Source organism: Aplidium turbinatum, chromosome 4, assembly GCF_918807975.1.
Source record: "Aplidium turbinatum chromosome 4, kaAplTurb1.1, whole genome shotgun sequence".
NCBI lineage: Eukaryota > Metazoa > Chordata > Ascidiacea > Aplousobranchia > Polyclinidae > Aplidium > Aplidium turbinatum.
Window position 1 is genome coordinate 33,591,198 of NC_137475.1, and position 25,091 is coordinate 33,616,288.

At 35.8% G+C, this 25,091-nt stretch overlaps 1 protein-coding gene across 1 annotated transcript; it reads left to right on the forward strand.

Moving 5' to 3' along the window:
- Window positions 1–19,672: 19,672 nt before the first annotated feature.
- On the forward strand, window positions 19,673–23,825 carry LOC145768261 (uncharacterized). The gene is made up of 6 exons (XM_082579743.1): window positions 19,673–20,798; window positions 21,040–21,292; window positions 21,408–21,558; window positions 21,769–21,956; window positions 22,116–22,222; window positions 22,626–23,825. Coding segments are annotated over exons 1-6 (1,827 nt in total). The 3' UTR covers window positions 22,628–23,825.
- The last annotated feature ends 1,266 nt before the right edge of the window (window positions 23,826–25,091 follow it).

Below are 25,091 nucleotides of genomic sequence, written 5' to 3' on the forward strand. Positions count from 1 at the left end.
TCTTTTTCTTACTTTTGTGAAGTTAGTTTCTTTTGAACCATTTGTTGCTTCATTACAACACTTTTTTGCAGATTATCGTAATTTTTCCAACATCAAAAAATATGGAAATAATTTTTTTTGCTGTATAATTTTTACAAACTTGCGCACATTTAAGGAGCGAAAAATAAAATAAATTTTGATGACAATATGAAACAACACAGTAACGTAAGAGAGTAAGTAAGCATATATTGAGTACAAACAAAAAGCATATAAAATAAAAATTATAAAATAAAAAAATTATAAATTATATAAAATAAAAAAGCATATAAAAAAAAAGTCGGCAACAGTGGCCGAGTGGTTAGCGCGTTGGGCTCGCAGTCGAGAGCCTGCATGTTCGACTCCAGCCACCCGCACTTGCTGTTGTTTCTCTGGGCAAGAAACTTTACGATAATTGCCTCTACCCAATGATCGATTTCGAGTAATGGGTAGTACCAAATTTAAGTCATAAGTAGAGTAGACAACCGGAAACAGACATTGCAGTCGGCTGCAGCGTGGGTCAGGTGTACGTCGGAAGGCGTACACCGATGCATAGCACTCAAGTCCGCTTTCCCGCAATGCAGGATAAAGATAATAAAACAAAACAAAAACAAAATGCAAGCTGTTTTGTCGGTGACCCCCTTTAAAAAGCATAAATATTCCTTTGCCATCTTTCTCTAAGACTACTGTGAATTATGAAGACAAAAGTTCAATGTTACAAGTCACAGCAAACAATGCGCTGTAATAAAATTTTAACCAAAAATACAATGGTTTTGACCATTGAATCTTTTACCATTTTTGTCATCCGAAAAGGTGCAGCCCCTCTTCTAAGACAGAAAGTTTCACAAAACAGGCATTGCTTAAATCTCCATGTCTTGAAACTTAAACTAAAAAGCACACATTGCGGTAGCTATATTTCGCCATTGTCGTTCGGGCAATGAAAGTGTGGCAGATCGCTTAAGCGACACAAACAAGGAAGTACAAGATGTTACATGGAATGGCAATATGTTATATAAACCATCTTTGAATTATTCAATTAAAGGACATGTTAAACATTTCAAAAGGTGCACTTCATCATGTAAGAGTGGTAAGCGGAGGAAAGTACAAAATAAATTTGGTAGTAACATCAGTCAGTAAAACAACTTCATCGTGAAAAACATTTTTAATCACCATGTTAACCACTTGAAATATCACATGCATGTTTCATTGTATTATCAAAAGCTACATGTCTTTTATAGTAAATTAGGCTGGTTAACGAGGTTTGGGTAGAGAAATAAAAAAATAGCGATTTTCATTGTATACATGCAAACATCTAAACTTCTTAGAAAAGAAAAGGAAGAAAATATCAAAATTCAATGCCATGCGGAAAATTTTGCTTTTTCGTTTAAGTTTTGTACAACTTTCAAAGGTGCTGATCAATATAACTAGATCCTCTCATAACACGGTTCCGTACAAGAATTTTTGCATGAGCTTAATTTGTCGATGCTATTACCTACAACCGATAGCATTGCCTTTAATCGATGAAGCACCACTTTGCGAAATCGTATCAACACGTTAGCTTTCTATAGAGAAATGCTGCTTTGCTTTTAGTCTCTGTACAAGACTATTAAACAATTATCTTATTGCTCATTTGTGTAGCAACTGGTAAGACTGTAAGACGCATTCCTTTTTTCCGCCTCTGCTTGCAAATCCTACGTTGGGCAAACTCTGCAGCAATGGAGTGTGACAAATATTCAAAGGGATGACAAAAGCAAACTAATTCAACTTTGCAGATTATAAGCCACATTTTTTCAACATTATTTACTTTAAGTTGAAAAAAGGAATAAAGTATAATGCAGTTTTTGCTGTATTGCCATTTATTTTTAAATCATGTGATTGAATAAATTAATTCCCCAACTCAAATTAGTATGAATGTGTGAGCTCAATGCCTAAATTCCAGGTAGACAAATTGATTTTTTTACAATGAAATAACGCAAATCTCGAAAAATGCACGTATAGGTAACCCCTTCTTATCAACTATTAGTTGATCAAAACAGTATAACTGCTTGCATGAGCAAGAGCAGAGATACGTTTCTAATTTGCACGGTTTTTTGAAACTAAGCCCATCGTAGCTTTGGGAGTGCTCAATAAATGGAAAACTCAATCACGCTTCTTCAATGGCATGGGGATACATTGCATTTGCTGAATGACGTAAGTATGTTGTAGTTAGGAAAAATAACGTTGACCTTTTGGTTTGCTTGAAGAAAATGAGGTATTTGATTCTGTCGAAAACTGCGCTCGCGCAATAAGTCCAGCAGAAAGCAGCATTTGTTGTTCGTTTACGTTCCAACGATTGGCTTCTGGTGGTGTAAAGAATCCAGAAAGTCATTGTTCATTTACGAACCCAACACCTTGCAAACGTTCAACTTTCCGTCTCGGTTGTTAAGCTTGAGACTGACCCTGAGCGCTGTTAGAAGAAAATCGAGCCATTTTAAACAGATTACTTGTCGGTCAATGAAATTCTGCACCTTGGATTTGTGGACGCTAGGCCAGACAATGGAAAACAATTTAACTTGAGCCAAAACTGAATGTCATCAGAGTGTTGTATATGCACAGAATGACGTTAGCAGAGGCTGTGAAACAAAAAACTAATTCTATCGCTTCGCCAAACAAATAACAATTTGTGAAAAAAACTTAACTTAAACAGGCGTGATTTAAGTTATGTGACTAATTTCAATATCTATTTGCCTATATCAACTTCAGCACAACATTTTGATTAAAAATATACAAAAAAATATAATGGCAACACACAACTTTCAAGAACTAGAATTTATAAATTTTTGTTCAGGAAAAGTTAAACAATGTAACTTTTACCTTTTCTCTTTGCCTAATTAGTATCAGTATTCTATGTCTGCTAAACGCTTTATTTACCAGGTTTGGTTAATGTTTTTTAGCAGATGCATAGCAACCATTTTCCCAACAGCAGACAACCGACACACTTCAACATAAAGCACTGAGCAGAGATTCAGACGACGTCCCGCAACCAGATCTCATTTTTAAAAACGAAAATGAGAAAGTATTTTATCTCTTTAAATCGCAGGCGGCCCAAAGCATCGGATTTCTGCAAAACTTCAACAAACCACTGCTCTTTCGTCAAGGATGAGTTAAACAGGTGGCAATAGCTATAGTGTTAACTTCGATTGCCATTACAACAACAACAACACTTGGTAAATGGGATTGCAACAATTGTATCCAATGAAGTATCACAGCCGTCTGCACATGGCAGAAACAATCCAGACAGCAAAATCCTTCATTTTTTACATTGATTTAACGTCCACAGACGTTGAATTTTGATGTCTGTGAAGTGGAAGAGAACTGCTTAAAACCAAAGCAAACAGACCCACAGGTAACTTACTTTTCTGCGTTGCTGTGAAAAAACTACAATCATAATTTGATTGATTACTGCGTTATTTAGTATTTGCTTCAATATTAACTCTTGCGTTGCTTTTGCCTCAGTATTTAGAACATTTTTTTTTCGAATTTTTTTTGCATGAACCGACTGGTCAGCAAACCCAAATCTACCGACCTAAAAGTGGCCACACATATATTGCTTTCATATTGAAACAAATAAACTTTCCACATCAATTCCTTTCCAACAAATGCAAGCATAATAAAGTAAATAAGATAATCAGCGAGGTTTGGCTAGTCGTGGCAAAAGCAATTTAAAGCGTGATTTGTGTCTGAACATTTTTAGTGACGCAAAAAAAAATGCTGCAAGAAACTTCGTAGTGATTTTACTACTTTAGCTATTTTGGACAATTTCAACTTATTAGGCAATTCAAAATTACCAGCTTTATTTTTTTATTAAGAGCAAAAAGTTCATTTTGGGAAGTTCCAATAGTTCTGTCTTCAAATGTGCAATTAGTCTGTGTTAATAAAAATAAATTTTAGTCAAGAAAAAAAATGATCTTAAAAACTAATTTTCGCAAAATTTCTAAAACAAAATATGGATTACCAAGCTGTGCTACTGTTGCAAAGAGAAGTTTTTATTTACTAAACAACGAAATGATTTTGATCAAACAAATCATTGCTGTGAAACCACGCAGTGGCGTAGCCAAGAGGGAGGGGGTTTGGGGGTTACAACCCCTCCCCCTTTGGCATGTGTGTGACGTCACGATATTGAGAATGATGCTTTCAGTCTAAAAAAAATTGCCTAATTTTAAACAAAACTGCATTAAAAGAGCGAGTTTTGCCAATACCAAACATTCAAACATCTCACCCAGGAATTAGCAACAAGAAAACATAAAGCACTTAGCTTTATTTCCGAAAAATGCCGAAGAAAACATGATCTTATTCTTTTGCTATGCCACCGGACAGCACCATTTTACAGAAATATTCATACCCACATTTTTGTTGAAATTGCTCTCAGAATGCACCAAATTCAAAGTAATTTTTCAAAATTTTCTGGGGGAGGTCCCCCAGACCCCCCGCCGCTGGGTCGTCAAAACCCCCCCTTTCAAAATTCCTGGCTACGCTACTGAAACCACGCTACCCATAATGCACTTCTGCATTAAAATCAAATAATTTATTACAACCGTTATATCTTCAAATGTAGTTACTGTACTGGAAGTCCGCCATTTTTGCAAGTTTTTATCAAGATAATTGTCTTATAAATAAACCTTTGATTTAGTTCCAGTTTTTGTTTAAAAAGATAATTTAATTTTCAAAAAGATTGTTGATCGCCAACTTTCGTATTCTTTGACAAGATCAAAGTTCACCAATTGACAGATGTATACAAAAAAAAGGAATAGCATTTTTAAGAATTTAACAATGAAAAGGAAGTTTGGTTTTGAAATTAAATTCTTCTTCGTGACTGTATCACCTCTATCGAAGGTTGCCAGTGAAAAAATCTTGATCTAGAATTACAAGCGTTTGCACGCAAATCCTCCGGTTTTTTGGAAGCGCCAAATCGGCATCAATTTTCGTTGATTTTCTGTGTTTAAACGGCAAGCTAACAAAAGAACACAAATCTTTCAATCAAGTTGATATTGCCAGAACCCCGACCAGTCGGAAGTGAAATTGGAATCGCAACCCCAAACAGAAAAAAGAGAAACCCAGGCTAATTAAGTCTAAAGCGAGGTGGTGAGGCTTAACGCAGCTAAGCGGATGCACTTGACCCAGAGGCCGATATGATTTCACCGACGGAACTTCATATTATATCCACAAAAACAATCCCCGTTTTTTCTCCATAGTACTTTTCACTTTTCAAGCAAAATGATGTAAGACCCTATCGATGACAGGTGGCTGCAAAACAACTCAGAACCAAGCAGAAAAGCCAACATGCTCATCTCACAATAAAAGCCAACAGTAATTAATTTTAAAAGCATATAAGTCGTTCTCTTCAATGTAGGATGATATACTGGTTTTATACATAAACTATGTTTTTATTTGTTTTGTGGAGCATACCAGCTCAAAAAAGCAAACAAAGTTTATAAAGACGACAAAAGAATTGGACTGTTAATAAATTAAAGTACCAGCAAACATAAGTTCAAGGTAAATGTTCAATTAAACATAATAAACAACATAAGTTCAAGGTTCAAGGTCAATGGAACTTAATAACTTAAATTCAAGGAATATGCTTACTTCCAGTTTGTGGTGCAACACATTTACACTTCACATCAAAAAAGCACAAGCTGAAATAATATGTCTTCAATCTATTTATCAGGTCTACAATGATTTTTGAAACGTCATACAAAAATATCTTAGATTACACTTTGTCTAAATCATTTTGTAAAACATCGACGTTATGAAAGACATAAATTTTTAGTTTTCATAACAGCAATTGGGCTTTGTAGCCTACAGACAAGAAAATTTCTGTGATGGAATTTAGGTAAAAAAATGTCTACCTAGTATAAAAAAAATTAAATTTTGTGCCTACTTGCTTAGTTGGGCTGCATGAAGCAAAACTAAGCAAACATCGACCCAGGCAAGCCACCGGCTTGAATAACTGGTCTATTATATATAATCTTAAACAAAAAAGTAACGTCGATAAAATTGCTGAGCAATCCTGCAGTTTTGATCATGAGTATAATTACAAGCGTAATTTTTTAATCTTTTAGAAGTCCAGATTTATTTCTGCCGCAGAGTAAAAGGTATTTAACATGGTCGTATTCGTACTATGTTAATGTAATTCATCTTCAGCCTACTCTACCATTGAAAATTTCTGTGTAGCCTGTGCCACTGATTAAAAAATGTGTTTTTTTCCAAGGCCTATGGCATAACTAGACCTACTGGTCAGAGGAATGCTTCCAGCTCCATCTTTGTGCTTAGGCTATATTGTAGAAACTCAGGGATTTATAAAGAGGAACTGTAGCCTACTTTCAATAAAATTCGTCATGCAAAATTCGTTTGCCAAACATATGAAAATCAAGAAGTCCTGGCGGAATTTTGGACATGTTTATTTTTATCTGTTGTGAGTCTTTCTCGTGTTGTGCTAATCTCATTATCATTGCGAAATTGCGTATAGCCCAGTAGGCACAAATCAAAAAACAATAAAAATTCCAAAATGTATATACTAAACTCATGAGTTTAGTATCTACATTTTGGCCTCTTTATTGTTTTTTGATTAGAGTAACGAGACGTTCCAACCATTTTACTGCCCAGTAGGCTGTTGTCGCAAATAGGCTAAATTAGAAAAGGCAAAATGGCCAAGGTTTACTACAATAATTTGCGTTTATTGAATAATAGATAACATTTCGAATATTATAGACCAAAAATGCCTGTGGCTAAATTTTCATGTCAAGTTAAAGATTTTCGCTTCTGGAGTGTCTTCCTCCCAATCAAATGAGTGACGCTACGCAACTGGCAGGAATAATTAGTAATGACCAGTTTTCGGCAAGTAGATTCCAACTTTTGCAACAAAAAACTGTGATTTTATAGAAAATATGAAACGAACAGCATAAAAAAACAACATAACTTGTTTTTTACTTACTCCTTGCAATACTATATCACCCCGCAAATCAGCAAAAGTTTTTGAGTATCGATTACCAAGCACCTGGTGTAAAACACTGCTCCTTGACATGTTGCATAAAGTGGTTCATTGAATTTCATATCTCTCTTACACAAAATCGAATTTATAACACTTTGCAAGGAAAAGATTTATGTTTCGTAGCAAATTGTCGTGGAATTCAATCACGCTTGATTGAATTCCATTTCCTACCAGTTGTTCTGATATGTTGCTATCACTTATGGCCAGGTTCTCACGCTTTCAGGCTGGCGTACTTGAAAAACAGATCACTGAAACCGGTTTTGACAAGCAAACCTAAAATATTGGTGATTAAGAACACGTTTTTCCGTAACCAAGTCTTGTACTACTTGAAATTCAATATAAATTTCACTTGACATGCAGGATAAAGTACAGGCTAGTGAGCAGGCGCACTTGTTTGCAATGCCATCTTAGGACAGTTTTCTTATGGTAAGTAGTGTCGTAAAAACTGCTGTGAGATGAAATCAAATTGCCAAAAAAAAAACAGTTTAAAACTAAAAATACTACACGGAGATTTTTTAGATATTTTATAGCTGCTCTTTCAGATGGAGAAATACAAAATGGGAATCTTGTTAGATTATTATATGAATTTAGTTTTTTGTGACTAAACTTTTTTATCACTACTCAGAATAATCATTTTACCCCAATCACAACACCTTCATTGCTTTTTTGTTGAAACGTATTTTCTTTTCATTTTAAGTCCACAAGCCGCATGACAACCGCTGCAAGAAAAGCTAAGCTCGTGCATCCATTGGATGAGTTGTATGGCACACCTTTCGGAAGAACTCGAACAAGATCAGGAAAACGACAGTAATGATTATTACTAACTCCAGAAAGCACAACATTTTCTTTTTTGAGTGATTTTCTACAGCAAGTTTATGTCTAAAAGCTCTCTGGATTTATTTCCTGGAGAATTGTAAGTTTGTTCGAAAAATTTTACTCGGAAAGGTGGATGTAATTGACTTGAAGTAGGCGAAGTTTGTTAATACGGTAAAACAGACATTGAATTAGCTTTTTATCTAGTTTTCACCAATTTAGTGAAGCCAGTAAATGAGCAATTTACTACTTCTGTAGAAACTTAATCATTAACACCATTCAACTCTCTTTAAATACCATAATGTTGTCACTTTTTTCTAGATTATAATCTACTCGAAATTTAGTAAGAATTTCCAATGTAGGGAAAGGTGTGCGTGTGCCTCTTAGAAGTTTGGTGCAAATAAAGTGATCCGATCATTCATCAGTTCAGTTTCACTGTCAGTTATGATGGTTTGAGTACAAGTCGCGTGGCACAAAAAAGAATATTGTAAAGTGAAAACAACTCCACACTCTCATCATAATTTTCAATTGGAACTCAGAGCATGTACCAAAATCGCTCATAAAGTCTCCACCCTTCGAATTGTCGTCAAAGCTTCAAAAAGATCACTTCATTTCATGATGTTGCGCTGGTAACGTACAAGATATTGGATAGCATTCTGCACTAGATTACTGTTCCTTCACTCCTATGACCTCTCTCATACCAAGTAAGTATAGACTGTCACTTGAACTATTACGAGTGGGAGAACGCGTTGGAAGTGACCCGGATCAGCGCACACCTGTTACCTCGTTACACTGGTGTGCAGTTTCTATTTAATACTCAACAAGCATGATGTTAAGCAGACAATTAAGGCTACAAAACGTTAATGCTTTTGGGTTCAAAAGTTATACTGTATTTTTTTTAAATAACCTTTTGTTAGGAATATACAGTACAATAGTTCGATGACCTTGAGTTCTGCCTTGTCGCCTGGCCAAAGCCGACAAGAGCAAGTATAAGATGGTTGCACGTTATGCTACTGCAATTTGAGATTATCTTAAAATAGTGTGTTAAAAATATTATGTTTGGTATTAGAAAAAAAAAATGAAAATTTTTTGGTTCCAATGCGGCAATCCCGTATTAGGCTAAAACGAATTTTTCATTTATTTTGCAAGATACAAAGTCTAAACGTAAAAGTTTCACTTGAAAAACTTAGCAACTTTTCGTAATTACACAATCGTTTGAAAAGTAGTTTAAAAAAACTGTTTTGGCAGAATAATAACAGGGGATAATTTTTGTAAGGAAACAACTTTTTACTTTTTGTTTACGATTCTTGTGAGAAGGTAAACTACTGTAAAACCGAAAAAAAAAATTTAACTCAAGATTGCTTCAAAACTAGAAGATAATTACATTTCTTTTGATGACTTGAATACTTTTAAATCATGCGATCAAAAACTTGGTACTTTACTGAATACCTAACTCCAATTTAATACTGATTTCTTGTATCGAAATTGGATGGATAATAAATGTAGGCTACTTGCCTGGCAAAGGAGGTTCTTCTATATTATAGTATTCTTTTATTGGCATGCTTTATTGCTGCATGTCTTCAAAAATGTACAAATTTATAAAATGAGATTCAATTCCAAATGATTGCTCACACCAGTTATTTGAATGCAACCATTTGCAAAGGAATTTCCATTGAAAAGTTCCCCATTGTCTCCAAACGGCCGCAGGTGCGGCAACAGATTCGATTTCTATTGGATTGCATCGAAATTGAGCCTTCGCTAATATAAATGGAACTAAATAGTAACTTCTTGCACTAAACTGACAACAAAAGTCCTTGGGTTCAACAAATAACTTCCTGTTTTGGGTTTACAGATGCATCGATCAATTGTGTTGGGTGAAACCTGAGACCCCCAAGCAACCCACTTTCGGTTGTGGGGTTGAAATGCCATTGTTTCACCCCGCCGGCCGGTTCAAGTGGAAATATTTCGTTTCATTGCAAAAATAACAATTTAATTTTGAGCAAGAAAACAAATTTCGACGGGAGATTCTGCGTTTAAAACTATTGTTCTCCACAAATTTTCACTTGCTGGATGAATTTATCTAATCACTAGAGGGCAGATATGCTGCACTAACCAGTTGACATTCCAACTTGGTTGGTTTAAATCTCTATCCTGGTACTGACAAAGCCTCTTATATGTCAATCCTGGCAGTTTTGCATACTCGTATTAGAAGCTTTGAACTACTGACGCAGGGCCAGTTATCGGAATTGGCAGAGCGAAGTTACCTCTTGTTGTTTAAGTGATCCCGTGTGTAAATTATTCCATCCTCTAGGTGCCACTAAATGAAAGCAGTCCTTAAATACGTTGCTCAAGCGCACACCCCGAGAGCCGAACCAGCGCCGCTTGATCTTAACCACTATCCATAACTACTTGTACACAAGTAACCGGCTCAGCGACTGACCAATGCAAGTTCAAGCACTACAAAGCATGGGTTAAAATCTATTTTAATTTACATGGAGCGACATAATAGTTCGTTTGCAGGAGATACACAACAACAACCTAGCTATAGAAAAAGTTCAAACTTCTCTCTTTTTCAAAACGCTAAATCTTAAAATTTTTAGTTTAATTAGGATGAAAGATTTCCTTTTTCACTTTATGTCACTAAAACTGGCAAAACCATCCATAAGCAATACCAGCGCTTTCTATTTTGTTGTAATTGAAATATGCAGCTGCAAATGACAGAAAACAACTAAAAATATGAATAAAAAGTATGTTGATTGTTTTCCACACAAATTAATTTTAAATATTGTGCATCGAGGTTTTGTGCACGAATTCATAGCGAGAATTAAACAGATACTGTAGTTACAGTAGCTTGTGTAGCTTAGAGCAGCGGTCGCCTACCTTTTGAAATCCATGGATCAATAAATGTATTTTTTTAAGCTTGGCGGACCACTAATGTAAATCTAAAAACAGCTCAAATAACAATGCATTTACGTTTACCAGAAATAGACTCCGAATCCGATACGACAGTAGCACAAACACTTCTCCTCCAACGCAATATCAACATGGCTGATTTAATTAAGAAATGTCCGAGCATTAGTGAAGGTTTGAGTATCCACATCACCAGTTCTGCCTAACCAAAGCCTTGTAGCAGATGTTGCTTTATAATGACGTGTCCTGCTGTTGTGATGAAGTTTAAATTGCTTTTCGTAATGTTTTCGAAACACACAACCAATACACGCTTCATCCTTTGCATTGCATGAAAAACCTAAGTTTTTAAATATCAGTCGCTTTTATTAAGACTTTTACGTCTGCAGACCATGAATCAATGTGAAAAAGAACTGATTTAGAAACTAAAGATTGTCAAAATAGAGTTGCCAATCTGAAATTCAATCTGTTTATTATTAAGATTTTACAATATTTTATGAATGATTCTGTGAAAGCAAAAAGTGTCAGTAATTCTTTTAGCTGTTTTTAAATTAGTTCCATGTATCAATCCATTAAAAAAAACTCTAATGCTGACTCTTGTTTTCAAAAAAATTTGCACTCCTGATCTGGATCCTATATTTTCAAAACCCAAAAATCCGGATGCGCTCCGTTTTTTCTTATCTCTGTAATACCTAAAGTATCATAGCCCAAAACCATGGTTGCCAACTCTCATTTCTAAATGCCACAAAATACATTTGAATGCAATCTTCTGTGGCTGGATGATGTCACATTTGTGTAAGCCTACTCGTGTTTATTTGCATAAGGTCTTGAACGTATAGGTCTTGAGATTGCATAAGGTCTTCAACATATAACTATACCATCAAGAATACGTTTTGTTTATCGCTATTTTATAATCTAAATCTTCATAAAAATTGAAATAATAATGTAATTTTGATGTAGACCATCAAAACTTATGCACATACCTTGAATGACTTTCGCGGCCCACATGTAGTTTGGACTTGCTCTCAGTTCTCTTACAATTTCCTTGCAACCAAAAGCTTTGCTCCCAATGGTTTGAGCACCAACTTCTATGTAATATGCAAAACCAAAACCTACTTTACTTCATACTTTTGTTACCTTTGCCATAAGTTAATCTACTTCGTAACTTAATGTAGTTGAATGAGCAATGTTTTACTTGAAAACACTGCATTAGTTTTTAGGCTTGATCGACATATGACCAACTTTCTATCTCTTAAAACTGATACTGATTTGACACTTGTGTGAATTGTGCGCCATGCTACCAGTTAGGTTTTCAGGTCGTATCCAAGTATTAGAAAGTTTTAATTAAGTGGTTGGAAGACAAGGAAGCCAATCTTCGTGTCCATCTTCAGGCAAGCTTTTGATGTCTTGCTTAATACACAGTGCATGTTCTTTGAGCAGTGTCAAACTGGCACAATTTAGGACATTGAACCAGGACTTTCACCACTCGGCTCCCGGTTAGAACAATGCAGTGTAATTGAGTGAACAAGGCAAGCGAGAGTTTTTTTCAAACTCTGACAAAATTTACGTTTTTTTGCTGTCAGCTCTATTCTTGTATATCGTTGTAGAAAAGTTTAGTTAAGCTTTTTCGTATCAGTGTAGTTTTGTCATTATTACAGTGTAATTGTATTTTAATTCTCTTTAGTGTTTATATTCAGCAGCATAGAAAAGTAAATCAAACTGGTATCAAAGAAAACTTAAAACTTGCAATTATAATTTAGATTTAGGAAAATTCAACTGTTCGAGTTCCAAAAGTTGTGTGTCAGTGGTTTTCCCAACTAAAGATGTCTGCCAATTAAATTGAATTGACCAATGCTGATCGAACACATTTTGATTTATGCTACTAAACCCCGATTCCTGCGCAGTAGCCTACTCACAGCAATTGGCCTACAGTAGTAGACTTTCAGATTACAAGAATGTGGCTCAAATTCTGGTGCTTTTACTGTGAAGATAAACCGTCATTTTGTCAAAAATAATAACAAGCAGTTGTAAAGACATAAAAAGAGAAGTGAATTTAGATTTAAAACCCTATGATTCAACATGTAGGCTCACGACTGTACGAGCTAGAATGTTTAGTGATTCATTTTGTTCGAATAGTTCTGGACTAAACGATTTGAAATAAAACCTTACCTACTTCACTTCATTGGTTTAAGTCACAACATTTGATGATATTCCGGAAAACAAAACGGTGCTTTCATTTATGATAAAGCAAAAGCAGTGTGCAAAAACGACAGATATCAAGATTGAAGTATAAAAACCTAATTCTAAAGTTGAACAGTTTTAGTGTTGACCCAAAATGTCAAGCCTAAAAATGATTAAATTTAGTAAACAAATGTTAGTGTGAATTTGTAAAGGATATCTTACAAGATTTTATTGCTAAGAAAATTAAAGAATAAGTATAATACTTTGTAGGCATTCTCTAGGCAAAATTACCTTCATCTTAAAGATAAATGCAATGAAAGTAGCCTACTTAATTAGGCCTACTTGAAATTATTAGGAAAACAAAATTAATTTTGATTCCAAGTGCAAATACTTACAAAGTACAGGACAATTTGAAGGTCTGTAGCCAAAATGGTTAATTCGGAAGAAAATTTTGAAGCAAAACTACAATACTTTTATGCTGTATTAAGATGATTTAGAATTGCATCTTATTTTCCTACTTTTCCCAACCACTCCTTAAGCAACATCCAAAAATGACAAAATACTGCGTTATCATCCCCTTGTCTTGTGATGTCAACTAGAGATGTAGCCTAATGGCAAAAAGCAGCTGCTTAGAAAAGACATTTTTCCTATCCAATCCATGTGTTTTTCCCTACTGCATTTAAATTCAATCTTGATTGACAAAGACAATGTGCAGTGGGGTGACTATATGATTGCATAATGTGTAGGCTGCAATGTTAAAATGCAGGTAATAGCATAAAATCTGTCATTCGAACAATAATTAAATGCCACAAATTGTCTACAGGTACAATCAGCATTGATTTAAAGCTGAAGCTGCCATACAAGTATTGAAAAGGTGTGACATCTATTTCGATACAGTCCATTTGAATTTACCAGCATACACTGAATGTTTCTCGAATTCGAAACAAGTAGATTTAAACCGTTTGAGTTGAATTGGATTTGCGCTTATTCCAGCGCTGTTTGCAAAGCATTTGTATGTCAAACTGGTAGCTATTGTTTTTTTTTGTAACTGTACAGCCGTTGCACAAATCTCACAAGCTAAAAAATCGTTGTAATGCTAGGCAGGAAAACGCATTGTTATTTTGATTGACAAGATAATACCATAATGTACGAGTTGCTTTGTGTAGCTTTTCTGCGAAATGAAGAAGCGATACAGGAATCACATTCGAAACATTGATATGCAGCACAAAGCAGACACCATAAAAACACATCTCTACGTACATTTTGTGTATTTTATGGTTGACTTTATGTCTTGCAACGTAAAAGTAATGCCTTTACTAAATGCTGCAGTTTTTCGGCGCATTTATACACCGATGTTTCAGAGCGAAAAGACATCAAACGTACAATAGTATAAATGATCAGATGAATATCCTTTTACACGAGCCGCTGTATTGCTCGGTGCAGCTCTTTCTGGCCACGGAAATCATCTTCGTTGTATCCCAAATTATTGTACAAGCCAATGGCCAGCCAGTAACTCCATCCTTTTTTAATGTTTTTTCTACGTCAACATACGCAACAGTAACCCTAGCTGACTAATGCAACTGGTTTGTCGTCCGATTACACAGACCTGACCATTTGCCACATTATGTCAGGTGCATGGGCAGAAATATAGTCTACAAGACGTAAATTCCAGAAACAGAAACGGAAAATGCGTGTTATTGGACGACTTTGCGCAAGGTGGTACAACTGAACTGCGTTTATAAAAAAAGATAGACATTTATAGTTGTCTATTTCAATTTCCCTTGAATATATCTTCTATGAAAACGATCAGAGAAACTCAATGCCTGCTAAAGTTACAAGCTGATTTGCAGATCAAACATTCCTCTCAGTATCAGGAACATATGAACCTCTAAGCATTCGAAATATTTTGGCACACCGGTGTTGTATTTTGAATTCCAAACTGATAAAAACTTTTAAGTTTGTCATGTAAGCAGTCTAGCTTTACGATTTTCCTTTGGTGGAACTAAAAAGTAAGCTTCATGTCTGAGGTGCGAGAAAACAAATTTGAGCAAAAAATATCTGAAACGAAGAAAGGAAAATGTACTTGAAAGTACAATTTGGACACTCGTGGAAGTAGCGGTAACAAGGTTGTGGGTTATAGATTTGGACTGGACCGCCTTTTTTTTTACAGAAATACTGACAAGCAAATGCAACTTGTGAAGTCGATATCTTCAAAATACTGGATCACAAAGCCAGTTGTAGATTTGAATTTGGAGTTAATCGAGATAAAAAGATTTCATGGCCAATCGCCGAATTTCTTTGCTATTCCAAGATCACAGAGCGCTGACATCCTTTGGGCACATCCAGTAAAAAACAATGTCATTCCAATAAGCTTTCTTTGTTATTTACATTAAGTGGGCTGTAGTCTTCAAGTTAAAAACAACCTTTGAGTGGTAAGTACACAACAATAGTGCGTAGTCCGCAATTTTTTATTTGAGACTTTTGCTACGTAGTTTCTGTGTATCTAATGTGCATCTATACAATTTGTTTCTGGGATTTAAATATTGCCACCAATCCGTAGGTTGTTGCGGTGAGTAGGCTCACTTAATGTTGAATCGTTTCAATAAAGCAAAACCACTCCTTGACGTATATTGCAGAAACTCTTCAAGAATCTGAAGAAGACACTTGCTGGTCGTATAAAGTTGTCAAACCATTTATATATGTCACATATCTTTATCAAAGGGAACTTCCAGATTGTCTAAAATTCCCATTGTTTTTGTTGCAATAAACACAACCGAACCTAATTTAGTGGGTTGGACATCACTTAAACCAAACAGCGACTATTATAGTTTGCTGGTTGAAATTGAGTAAAGCAGTAAATTTATCTTTCTTATAAAATTAGAGCTGGGCTGTCAGCAACAGTATGTAAAAGCATCGAACGTCCGCTGAATGCGACAAGTTAGACCTCGTCTCCGCGTAGCCATGGTCCCACTCCAAACGCGAGGACAGCATAGCATGTCAAAAATGCAACAAGATTGCACTTGCCATAGGTACGAGAAAATGAGGCAAATTATGGTGTAGTTTTGCCATTTACATTTTTGTGAAATTTTTTTGGTTTAATAAACTTTTTTAGGCTGCTACAACACGTAAATAACACAGAAATTCATGTCAACCGTTGCGGTAGCAGCAACCATCGCAAGAACATTGCTAACCCAAATTTTGTTTGATGGAAATGAGTAAGCTGCGCTAGATACAACTTTCTAAGGTAAGGACGTGTATAAAGAAAACACACTAGTAAGAAGATAAACTAATCGAATATTCAGTAGCAAGATGAACAAGTTTTAAGTGTTGCTTTGTAATTGTCATACGTCAGCATGTGAAAACCTTTCAAATCAAAGGTAAGCTGGGAAAAAAATCTGAAGTGGTCAGTCCCTGTAGGGGAATCAAGTGTTCATCCTCAATACACCTATGTGCCGATTGTGTTAAAAAAGCAACGTAAATTTAGCGTTTGTTTGTTAATGACTTAAAATATCATCTGTAAATGAAATTCGTGCTGTTACTTTACTCATAAAGAAGATTGTTGTTGTCGAAAGTATTGTAATTGAGGCTGAGGCGAAAGTTTACAGCGGTATGCATAGTCACAAAATGTGTCACTAACAAAACAAATCTGTTGTTGCAGTGACTACCAGACCATCATTTCAATGTTTACGTAATCGATCGACGTGTGAACTTTTACTTTTACACGGTAGAAGCTTAACGTTCGCACTTTTTTGCATGTTTAGGTGATTAAAGGGCTTTGTAACAAAAATTCTTCCAAAGACATCAAACATTTTTTGTGAGACAAATCTATCTAAAATGTAGTCTTTGGATCCTTCGTCATCCAAGATGTCCTTGACGCAATAATGATGTAAGGTTTATGCATGCAAAGCGACGCGGAACCGGAAAGTAATTTTCAGCTAAAACCAAACATAAGAAAAAAATCTAGACTACAATTTATAATAAAATGTCGCAAAAAGCACATGTGTGTGACTTAAACATGCATTTTAAGGAATAGTAAACAAAATGACAAAGTAGATGCATTATGCAGATAATTACATCACATTTTAGAATAACTTTGAAACACGTTGGCTACTGTTGGTTTGCTTAATTGTTTCCTAGGGCATTGCACCACAAAACCCATACTTGGAGACTACCACACGAACGGTAACTCACGCATGTACACAATGCGTGAGTAAAATCACTCTAGGTCGTGAAATGTGTGAATTTATCTTGTTAATTGGTAGTTGTAAGAGTTTGGCCTTCTTTCGACGTCCAGTTGTAATAAAAGAAACTAATTAATGATGTGAGAAAAAGCTCGGTTGCTATAGTGGCATTCAGTTTTACTTTAAAAAGAAAACTTTTCACTGCATTAAAAATGAAATAAGCACAATAGTACATTTGAAGTTACTCTAATTTAGACGAAGGTGGTAATTATTTTGAAAACGAGAGCTTTCCATAACAGTAGTATGTCTATCAAGAATTTTACTCCGTAAGTTTTCCATTGTTTGTTGTTGTGCGAAAGGTGAACCCTGTGAATAGCCAGCAGTGCATTGTCCCAGATACCTAATTTGTTTAGTTTGTAAATTTATTTGGTCTATCCGCCGTTAAATCAGCAAAACTGAGCACTGCCTTTTCAATCTCAGTAGGTGTAGAGACAGAAATCCGCTTCAACTCGGTAACTGTCAGTTTATCGAACACAAATCCTAGAAAGGAATTTGGCATGGTGCTGCATTCAGTGATTGCAACGTTCAGGATTTATTTTGAAGAGGTTGTTAAGCTGCAGTCAAACCACTTTTCCTACGGGTGAACGTGGATACCAATCTGCAGTACACACTTTTGAAGTAACCTTGCCATGTGAGACGTTGAAGTCTTATTGACAAATCAATTTAAAAGGTTTTGACAACGCCACAAAGCCGTTGCTAGTATTTTTGCTAATTTGATGGCAAAGATCTGTGTGTGCTTGTTCACTTTCTGAATTGATTGGTACCCAGGCAGTAAAATCCGTTAGTTTTACCTTGATTCGATGTCTAATGACGAATTTTACTGTCTGGGTAAAGATTCATCAATTGTTGAAGATTTGTTCGGAACAAACGTAAACAGTGAAAAGATTTGTTCAAGCTCTACAGTAGACTAAGAATTGCACAACAACAAAAAAACATTTCTAACCAGGATCATAACAATCAGGAAAAGGTTTTCCAAAGTTTTTATCTTTGGGAGACCCACTCAGCAGAAACACCAGCCTAAATATATTGCTGTTGCAACTCATCATAACTTACACAGTACCAAAATACCGAAGATGACAAAGCATTTTTTATTCCTTAAAACAATAAACAAGAGTCCTGTTGTGATGCTACCTACCAAATGTTCCTGAAATATTTTCGGATCAGTCTAAATTTAACTTAAGTTTATATGTGAGGGAAGCTTATATGTTTGTCTTTTCTCTTATTAGTGGAAAAGATATTGGAAGATAAATTTAATGTGAAAAACTGCCATTTGATCACAAAACAAATAAGTTAAAAGTTTCTTTTCTATACAAAGCAAAACGCTTTGCTTATATTTCAAAATATAAAAACAAACTGGATATTTCAATGCATTTTTATACAACCTTGGAAAAAATTGATATCGAAAAGATAATATCTCAGCTTAAAAATTAAATTTATTTCGACCAAGCGTCTGTCAGAAAAAACAAAACAAAAAAAAAACGAATGCAATGAAAACCGTAAAGAAAGCTTGCAAACGGGAAAAATCGGTGAGTAGCAACATCTCACAGCAGGCAGAATGGCGCTTCAGATAATGAGCTTGGTTCAATGATCCAACGTTTTCAGACATCAGTTTTTCACACAAAGAAACGATTGTTTGCAGGATATGCCAGGCAGCGAGAACGAAGAGAGAAAAATGGAGAAGAAAACCGGAAGTAAAAAGAGGTGTAAGCGAGTAAGAAAAAAGGGTGAACCACAATTTATTAGAAAGATATCGGCTTCGTATCATTTGTGACAAACTCCAGCTGCGGGTTGAGCGTGTTCGATTGAAAATTGTAGCTTTTTTAGAGTTGTTGTTTTTGTATGTAAAGTGACATCAAAATTCTCAGACGTTTTTTTTTCGGTCAGGCGAAGTGCAACTACGAATTGTTATCAAACTGTGTGTTTTTTTAACAAAGTATCCTAATAGTTTATTTAAGCAAACGCGTTTGTAAAATAAACTCATTACAAGTCGAGAAAGGGTTGATCGAACATCTTCTTGCAGCGAATTGAAAACTAAAGCCAACGAGTTTTAGTTCTGGTAAACATGGACCGTATTCAGTGTTTGAAATTATCTTATGCATTAATCTTGCTTTAGGCAGTAATGAAGTTAGAGATAAAAATTATAAAGAATATTTTAAGAAAAGTAAGTGAACAATAAAATAGAAAAATAATTTAATGGTAAGAGGTAACTCTAGAGATAACCTGAAGACTTAAACATAATTTAATTTTTTCCTAGGAAAGATATTTTGATTGACGAAATGTCTGTTCAATCAAAAATCAGGCATATCTTGAAGCTAAACGACGGTATTGCGGAAACAGCTTGTTGTTAAAAATATACATTAAGACATTTTGTTTTGCAGAAAGTAGAGAATAAACCGTTAAACTTTCGTATTACAAACTGCATAATTTGCTTGTGTGCGTGTTTTTCGTTTGCAAAACGTATCCATCTTGATCGGTTCGTTATAACAATATGGCGATGTCCGCTTGCCCAGCTTCGCTCTCGATGAAACACAACAGCTCTGCGCCGCATGCGCTGAAGGCAGAAGCCAAACCAACGAAACTGACTAACTTTTCTGTTCGATGTCTCTTGGACCAAGATGTGAAATCCCCGTCAGATAGCGGCTACAGTAGCGGCAGCTCGAGTCCACATGAACCCATTTTTACTCAAGATGCCCAACGACGGGTAGAATCAAAGAAAGCGTCTCGAGGAGTTGCAGAAGAAAATCCTCATCACCCAGCGCAACCCAACTTTTTACCGAAACCTTTTCCTGATCCACCTGCTTTTAACCCAGCGCCGTATACATTGCCTGCGTACTACCAAACTATCGTAAATGCAATGAATGCTCATTATTTGGAAAGGAAATCGTACGAAAAAGTATTAATGCAGAATTCCTCACAGCGCGACTCAAATAATTTATCTCTAACAAGCCCAAGTAAAGCGAAAGACAACGAACGTCAACTTCTTCAAAAGACAAAGGCTGAAAAGTATGCGACAGAACAAACAGCCAACGAAAGCATAAAGATCTCCAGCAAAAAATCCCAAGAAAAGCCGCAAATAATTACCAAAACAAAAACGGAAACCCAAACAGAGGCTCTCAATCTATCATTTACGCAGGAGCCAGAAAAAGAAACGGTCTGCAGCAGACTATCCATCGAAACCAATCGAAGCCAAAGAAACAGCAAACAATTAGACGAAGCTAAATCGAAACAAGATAAAATAAGGCCGTCAATTGACCCCACATTGGACAATGCGTTTGGAGGCTTTCCTCAACCAAGATCTACTCTGTTTCCATCAACCGTGTCTTCACCAGAACATCTTTCAAGCGATCTCTATTCGCAGTATATGAACAAGTTTCTTTGGGAAAACGCGATGAAAAGTGCTCCGATTGGTGGCCAGCAACCGCTGCCTCATAGTTTCAACTCTTCCTTTTACAACCGCATCCAAATGTTTATTGCAGCTTCCACATCCACAGGAAGATACCCGTTTTATCCCAATCCGTTTATCCCTACCAACTTCACAAATGGAGACTTGAAATTGCCAAGCTACAATCCTTCAATGAACAACCCTAAAAGATGGAACAGCAGCGACACGTTCAGTGAGTAGAATTTTAAACCAAATTCTCAAAACTAACATTTAGCGTTGAAACTGTTAAAATGATTGCATTTTAACTTAGTAGCCAGTTAAAGATGCTTTTATTATTATTGTGTTGCTTCTTAAATAATAACTACTTAAGGCTTACATTAATTTTAAAACAGCAATAATTTATATCGTTTGATAAGGTTTTGCATTTATTTTTTACAGTTTTGAATTATATGATTGCATTGTGTTGTTTCCAGAATCACCGCAAAAGTCACCAAATGTTTCAAGATGTGATATTCCTAAAAACAAAAAATCACCCGAGCATTTTCCCAAAGCTTCCCCTTCCAGCCCCGGACCCAGTTTCCTAAACTTTTTCAGTACTCAACTCTCCTTGTCTCACACTGGCTCAAACTCGCAGTTCAGACAGCAAAGTCCCCTTTCAAGCTCCAGCATAGTTCTTACGTCGCCAAAAGCTACATCTCCGAGTGCAAATTCGATTTCTTCAAACAGGTAAATAATGAATTATTTTTGTAATTGCATATTTTAGTTCTTTTGTTTTTCGGTTTAGTAAACGTGATGTAACAGAATTCAAGAATTTTTTATTGAAACTTTTTTTGATTTGCAGTGATTCCTCTTTTTCTGGATCGACAAGATGCAAACGAGGTCCGAACTCCGGCTACAAGTCACTCCCTTATCCTCTGCGCAAGGAAAACGGCAAAATTGTTTATGAATGCAACGTGTGCTTCAAGAGATTTGGACAGCTGTCAAACTTAAAAGTAAGAAATTAATTTCAATTTTAAACTTTTGAAAAATATCTAAGTAATGGGCATAAATTTTCGTAGCCTATAGACTTAAAAACTTTTTACCAAGACTTTTGGACAGAGAACTGTAATGGAGAAGTCGTAAGTCACACAATACTAAGTTTTGTAATAATTCAACAAAAGTCAATTTGGCACGATATTTGCAAGGGTGTATTTTTTTCGCAGGTGCATTTGCGAGTGCATAGCGGGGAAAGACCGTTCAAGTGCCAAACATGTGACAAAGGCTTCACTCAGTTGGCCCATTTGCAAAAACACCACTTGGTGCACACGGGAGAGCGACCTCACGAGTGCACGGTTTGTCAAAAGAGATTCAGTTCAACCAGCAACCTGAAAACTCATATGCGGCTACACAGGTAATTTTAGTTGTCTATGCTAGTATAAAAATTGCTTACATACTTTTCGTTTCACTGCTTCCATAAATTACCTTTGCGTATAAAATAAGATAATGCAAAGAGTTGTGATGCAAATCGTCTCATGATTCGGTGAGAAATGAACTTACGTTTTCACAACAGTGAATTCCCTTGCCACATCAAGTCATCAGTGAACAAATCATCGGCAGTTTCATCGCCATTCCGATTGTGCCGGCCTGACACCGCGCCGATGATCCCATGGTTTCGATGTAAGTATTTTTGACGATACGAAGTCTTGTAGAAACGGCATCTTTGACATCATGCGATTGATACAGTTAAAAACACGTTTAATTTTTATTTAAGATGTTTATGACGCATTGAAACATCTTAAACAAAATAGATTGTTGATTATGTTCAAAATAGTTCAGTTTCTTTTCATAACGTTTGTAAGAAGTTATACCAAGCCGTACAAACTCTGTGATTTGACAAGTCTTGTCTGCAAATGTAACCGAAGCATAATAGATGATGAAGAAACACTTTGGTTAAATCACGATAAGCTGTTCCACTAGTCTAAATACAGCGCTTGCTTTGGCATATTTGCAGACAGACAAAGCTGATTGAAATATGTTGTTGCTTTTCCAAGATTTTATCAAAAATATTTCCATTTTTCAGAACGTATGGTTTCCAGCTGCTGGTTTCAGCTACATTTCGTACCTCTGCGATATTTCGCCAAAGAATGATGCAGTTTATCATCAAAGAGACTGCAGTTTTAAAGAAAGAGCGACCTGTTTTTCAACGTAGAATTCTCTACCAATGGGTCACGAAAAAATTGTTTTATTTTTACATATCTTTATGAGGACAAAGACTTTCTGCAAAAGGAATATTGTTGTGCCTTTTCACGAAGATTTGTGCTGCTGAGCTCAGCATATCAACTTTTTCTTGATTTAGCTTTGATTAAGTTTGATTGAACTGTTGAGCATCAAAAGAACAGCTTGAAGGGTTATTTTCTTGCGTCGATGCAACGTTAGCAAACGTTACCTGCTGCGTTTGTTAAATAATAAAAAAATCATAAAGTGGTACTAAAATTTGAGTTTTTTCGGTTTTATTAATAATATCAAACTATCGTGTCTTGGTAATTTTTGTATATCAACCACCCTTTAAAATTTGGAAGATAAATTGTACTCGTGCCAAGAGATTCACTTGGTGTAGGCTATTCATGGGGAATAAGCCAGTCAGTACAACATGTCATCCTAGCCTACATAGTTTCTACTTGCTTCCTCGGAAAAACGCCGCCACTGCTCTAGGATGGTAAAAGGCAGAGTCCTTCGACCCCTGGAGTGGCGAAGAAGGTTCACACGAAGAAGAAGAAGAAGTCTCCTTGCTGGGTAACTTGCCCAATGCACGACAGAAAATCTTATTTCATTGTGTCTACAGACAGATGAATGACCATAAATGTATGTTGAATTTTAATTTACTGCTTTAGTATGTTTATGCAAGAACAGTGCCACAATGCTATTGAATAATATGCATTGTGTGTAACAGACAAAGCGCTAACTTGATTGCTGCGTTTAAAATATAATGCTCTGCAAAACGAACTAGCTTTTTAGCTTCAGCCAATCCTTCAAATGTTGTGCTGTGGAGATACGTTTTGCTGTAACCAACAAAACAACCTAATACTGTAGATCATTTTGATATGCGTTTGGAAATCAGTTCGAAACATTTTCGATTTATCGTTTGCCATACTTCTCGTGATAGTTAAAATGTTGAGATTGACTAGAAAATTTAGATTTCTCTTATATTTATCCAAGTGTTATTTTGCGTTCTTTTGTCAAAAGATGTGTGCATAACACTGACAGTTCTACACTGTAATAAAAAAAAAAAACTCACAAACTAAGTGCACTGATTTGTCACTCGCGACTGGACACTGCAACAAATTCTGAATTTAGTTCTGACCTTCATTTTGTTATGGCCGAGAACCGAGTGCAGTTGTGCTACTACGGTCTAGCTGGAAGCGATTTTTCAGCAAAACCTGAAAGATTTTTGGGTGCACTAGACGTTGGTGAAGGGAGCATTCATCCAAAGATAGCGTTTCATTGTTCAACACTTTTTTCTATTTCTATTGGAATGATGACTGAGATCATCACAAAATCGCATGCCGTAAATGATTTAAAATCGCTGTATAGTGGCAATAAAACAAAACCATGAACAGAACTAACCTTTTTTTGCCAAAACTAAGTGTAACTTATTTGGCACGAGCAATTTACTACCAACTAGAAGGTAAAAACATTGAATTTGGGCAGTTGCTATATTATGATCAAAAACCAATGACATATAGCCTATGGTAGAGACTTTCTAAGTTTTATAGTCTAAAAATAATGCAGTGAGATTCAAGTACAACATACAGCATTTGTGTGAGAAAGGATACATACGTCATACATACAGTCTTCTATCAACTCACTACAGAGAATTAGTTTTAACACAATGCAAGGAAAAGCAGAGTTCATAAACTCCACTCCCAGACCAAACGGAAATTATTTGGTAAAGGTGATTATAATCAGAGTTTTCAAAACTGAAGTAATTTGTTGCTGTGTTGCAAAAATGGCGATGGTGTGACGTCGGCAGCAGCTTCGTCACGTCACGACTTAATAAATTAAACTTTAATGTGACTCTAAAACTTTCCATAAAGCATCCTGGTCCTTGATTGAAACATATCTCACGTTACGCGTGGCTTGTCTAACATGCGCTTCAACCGCCTTTGAAGTTGAGTGTGCTGCAGTTCTTGGTCATTAACATCTGACTTCAGTGAAAGCAGTTGCTACAGCAGAAAGCTCAAAAATAGTTGTTTTAAAGTTAGGACACATTCATTAACGTAATACCTATCAACTTTCAACACCGGTATGCCATCGATGACAGGTTTAATTCGCTACTATAACAAAAAATCCACTTGAACTGTTGCAACCTGCGGGAGGCAATTATCCAAACACGAACTGTTTCATTTACTATGTCTGTTTTAACGCTCACGATTTTCTGTTGTTGACAACGACGCAAGCAGAAGTGCTCAGTGACACATCTTATACCAACTCCATTTGTTCAAACAACACCTGTTTTGGCCCACCTAAGTTTATGTTTCGATTGTAT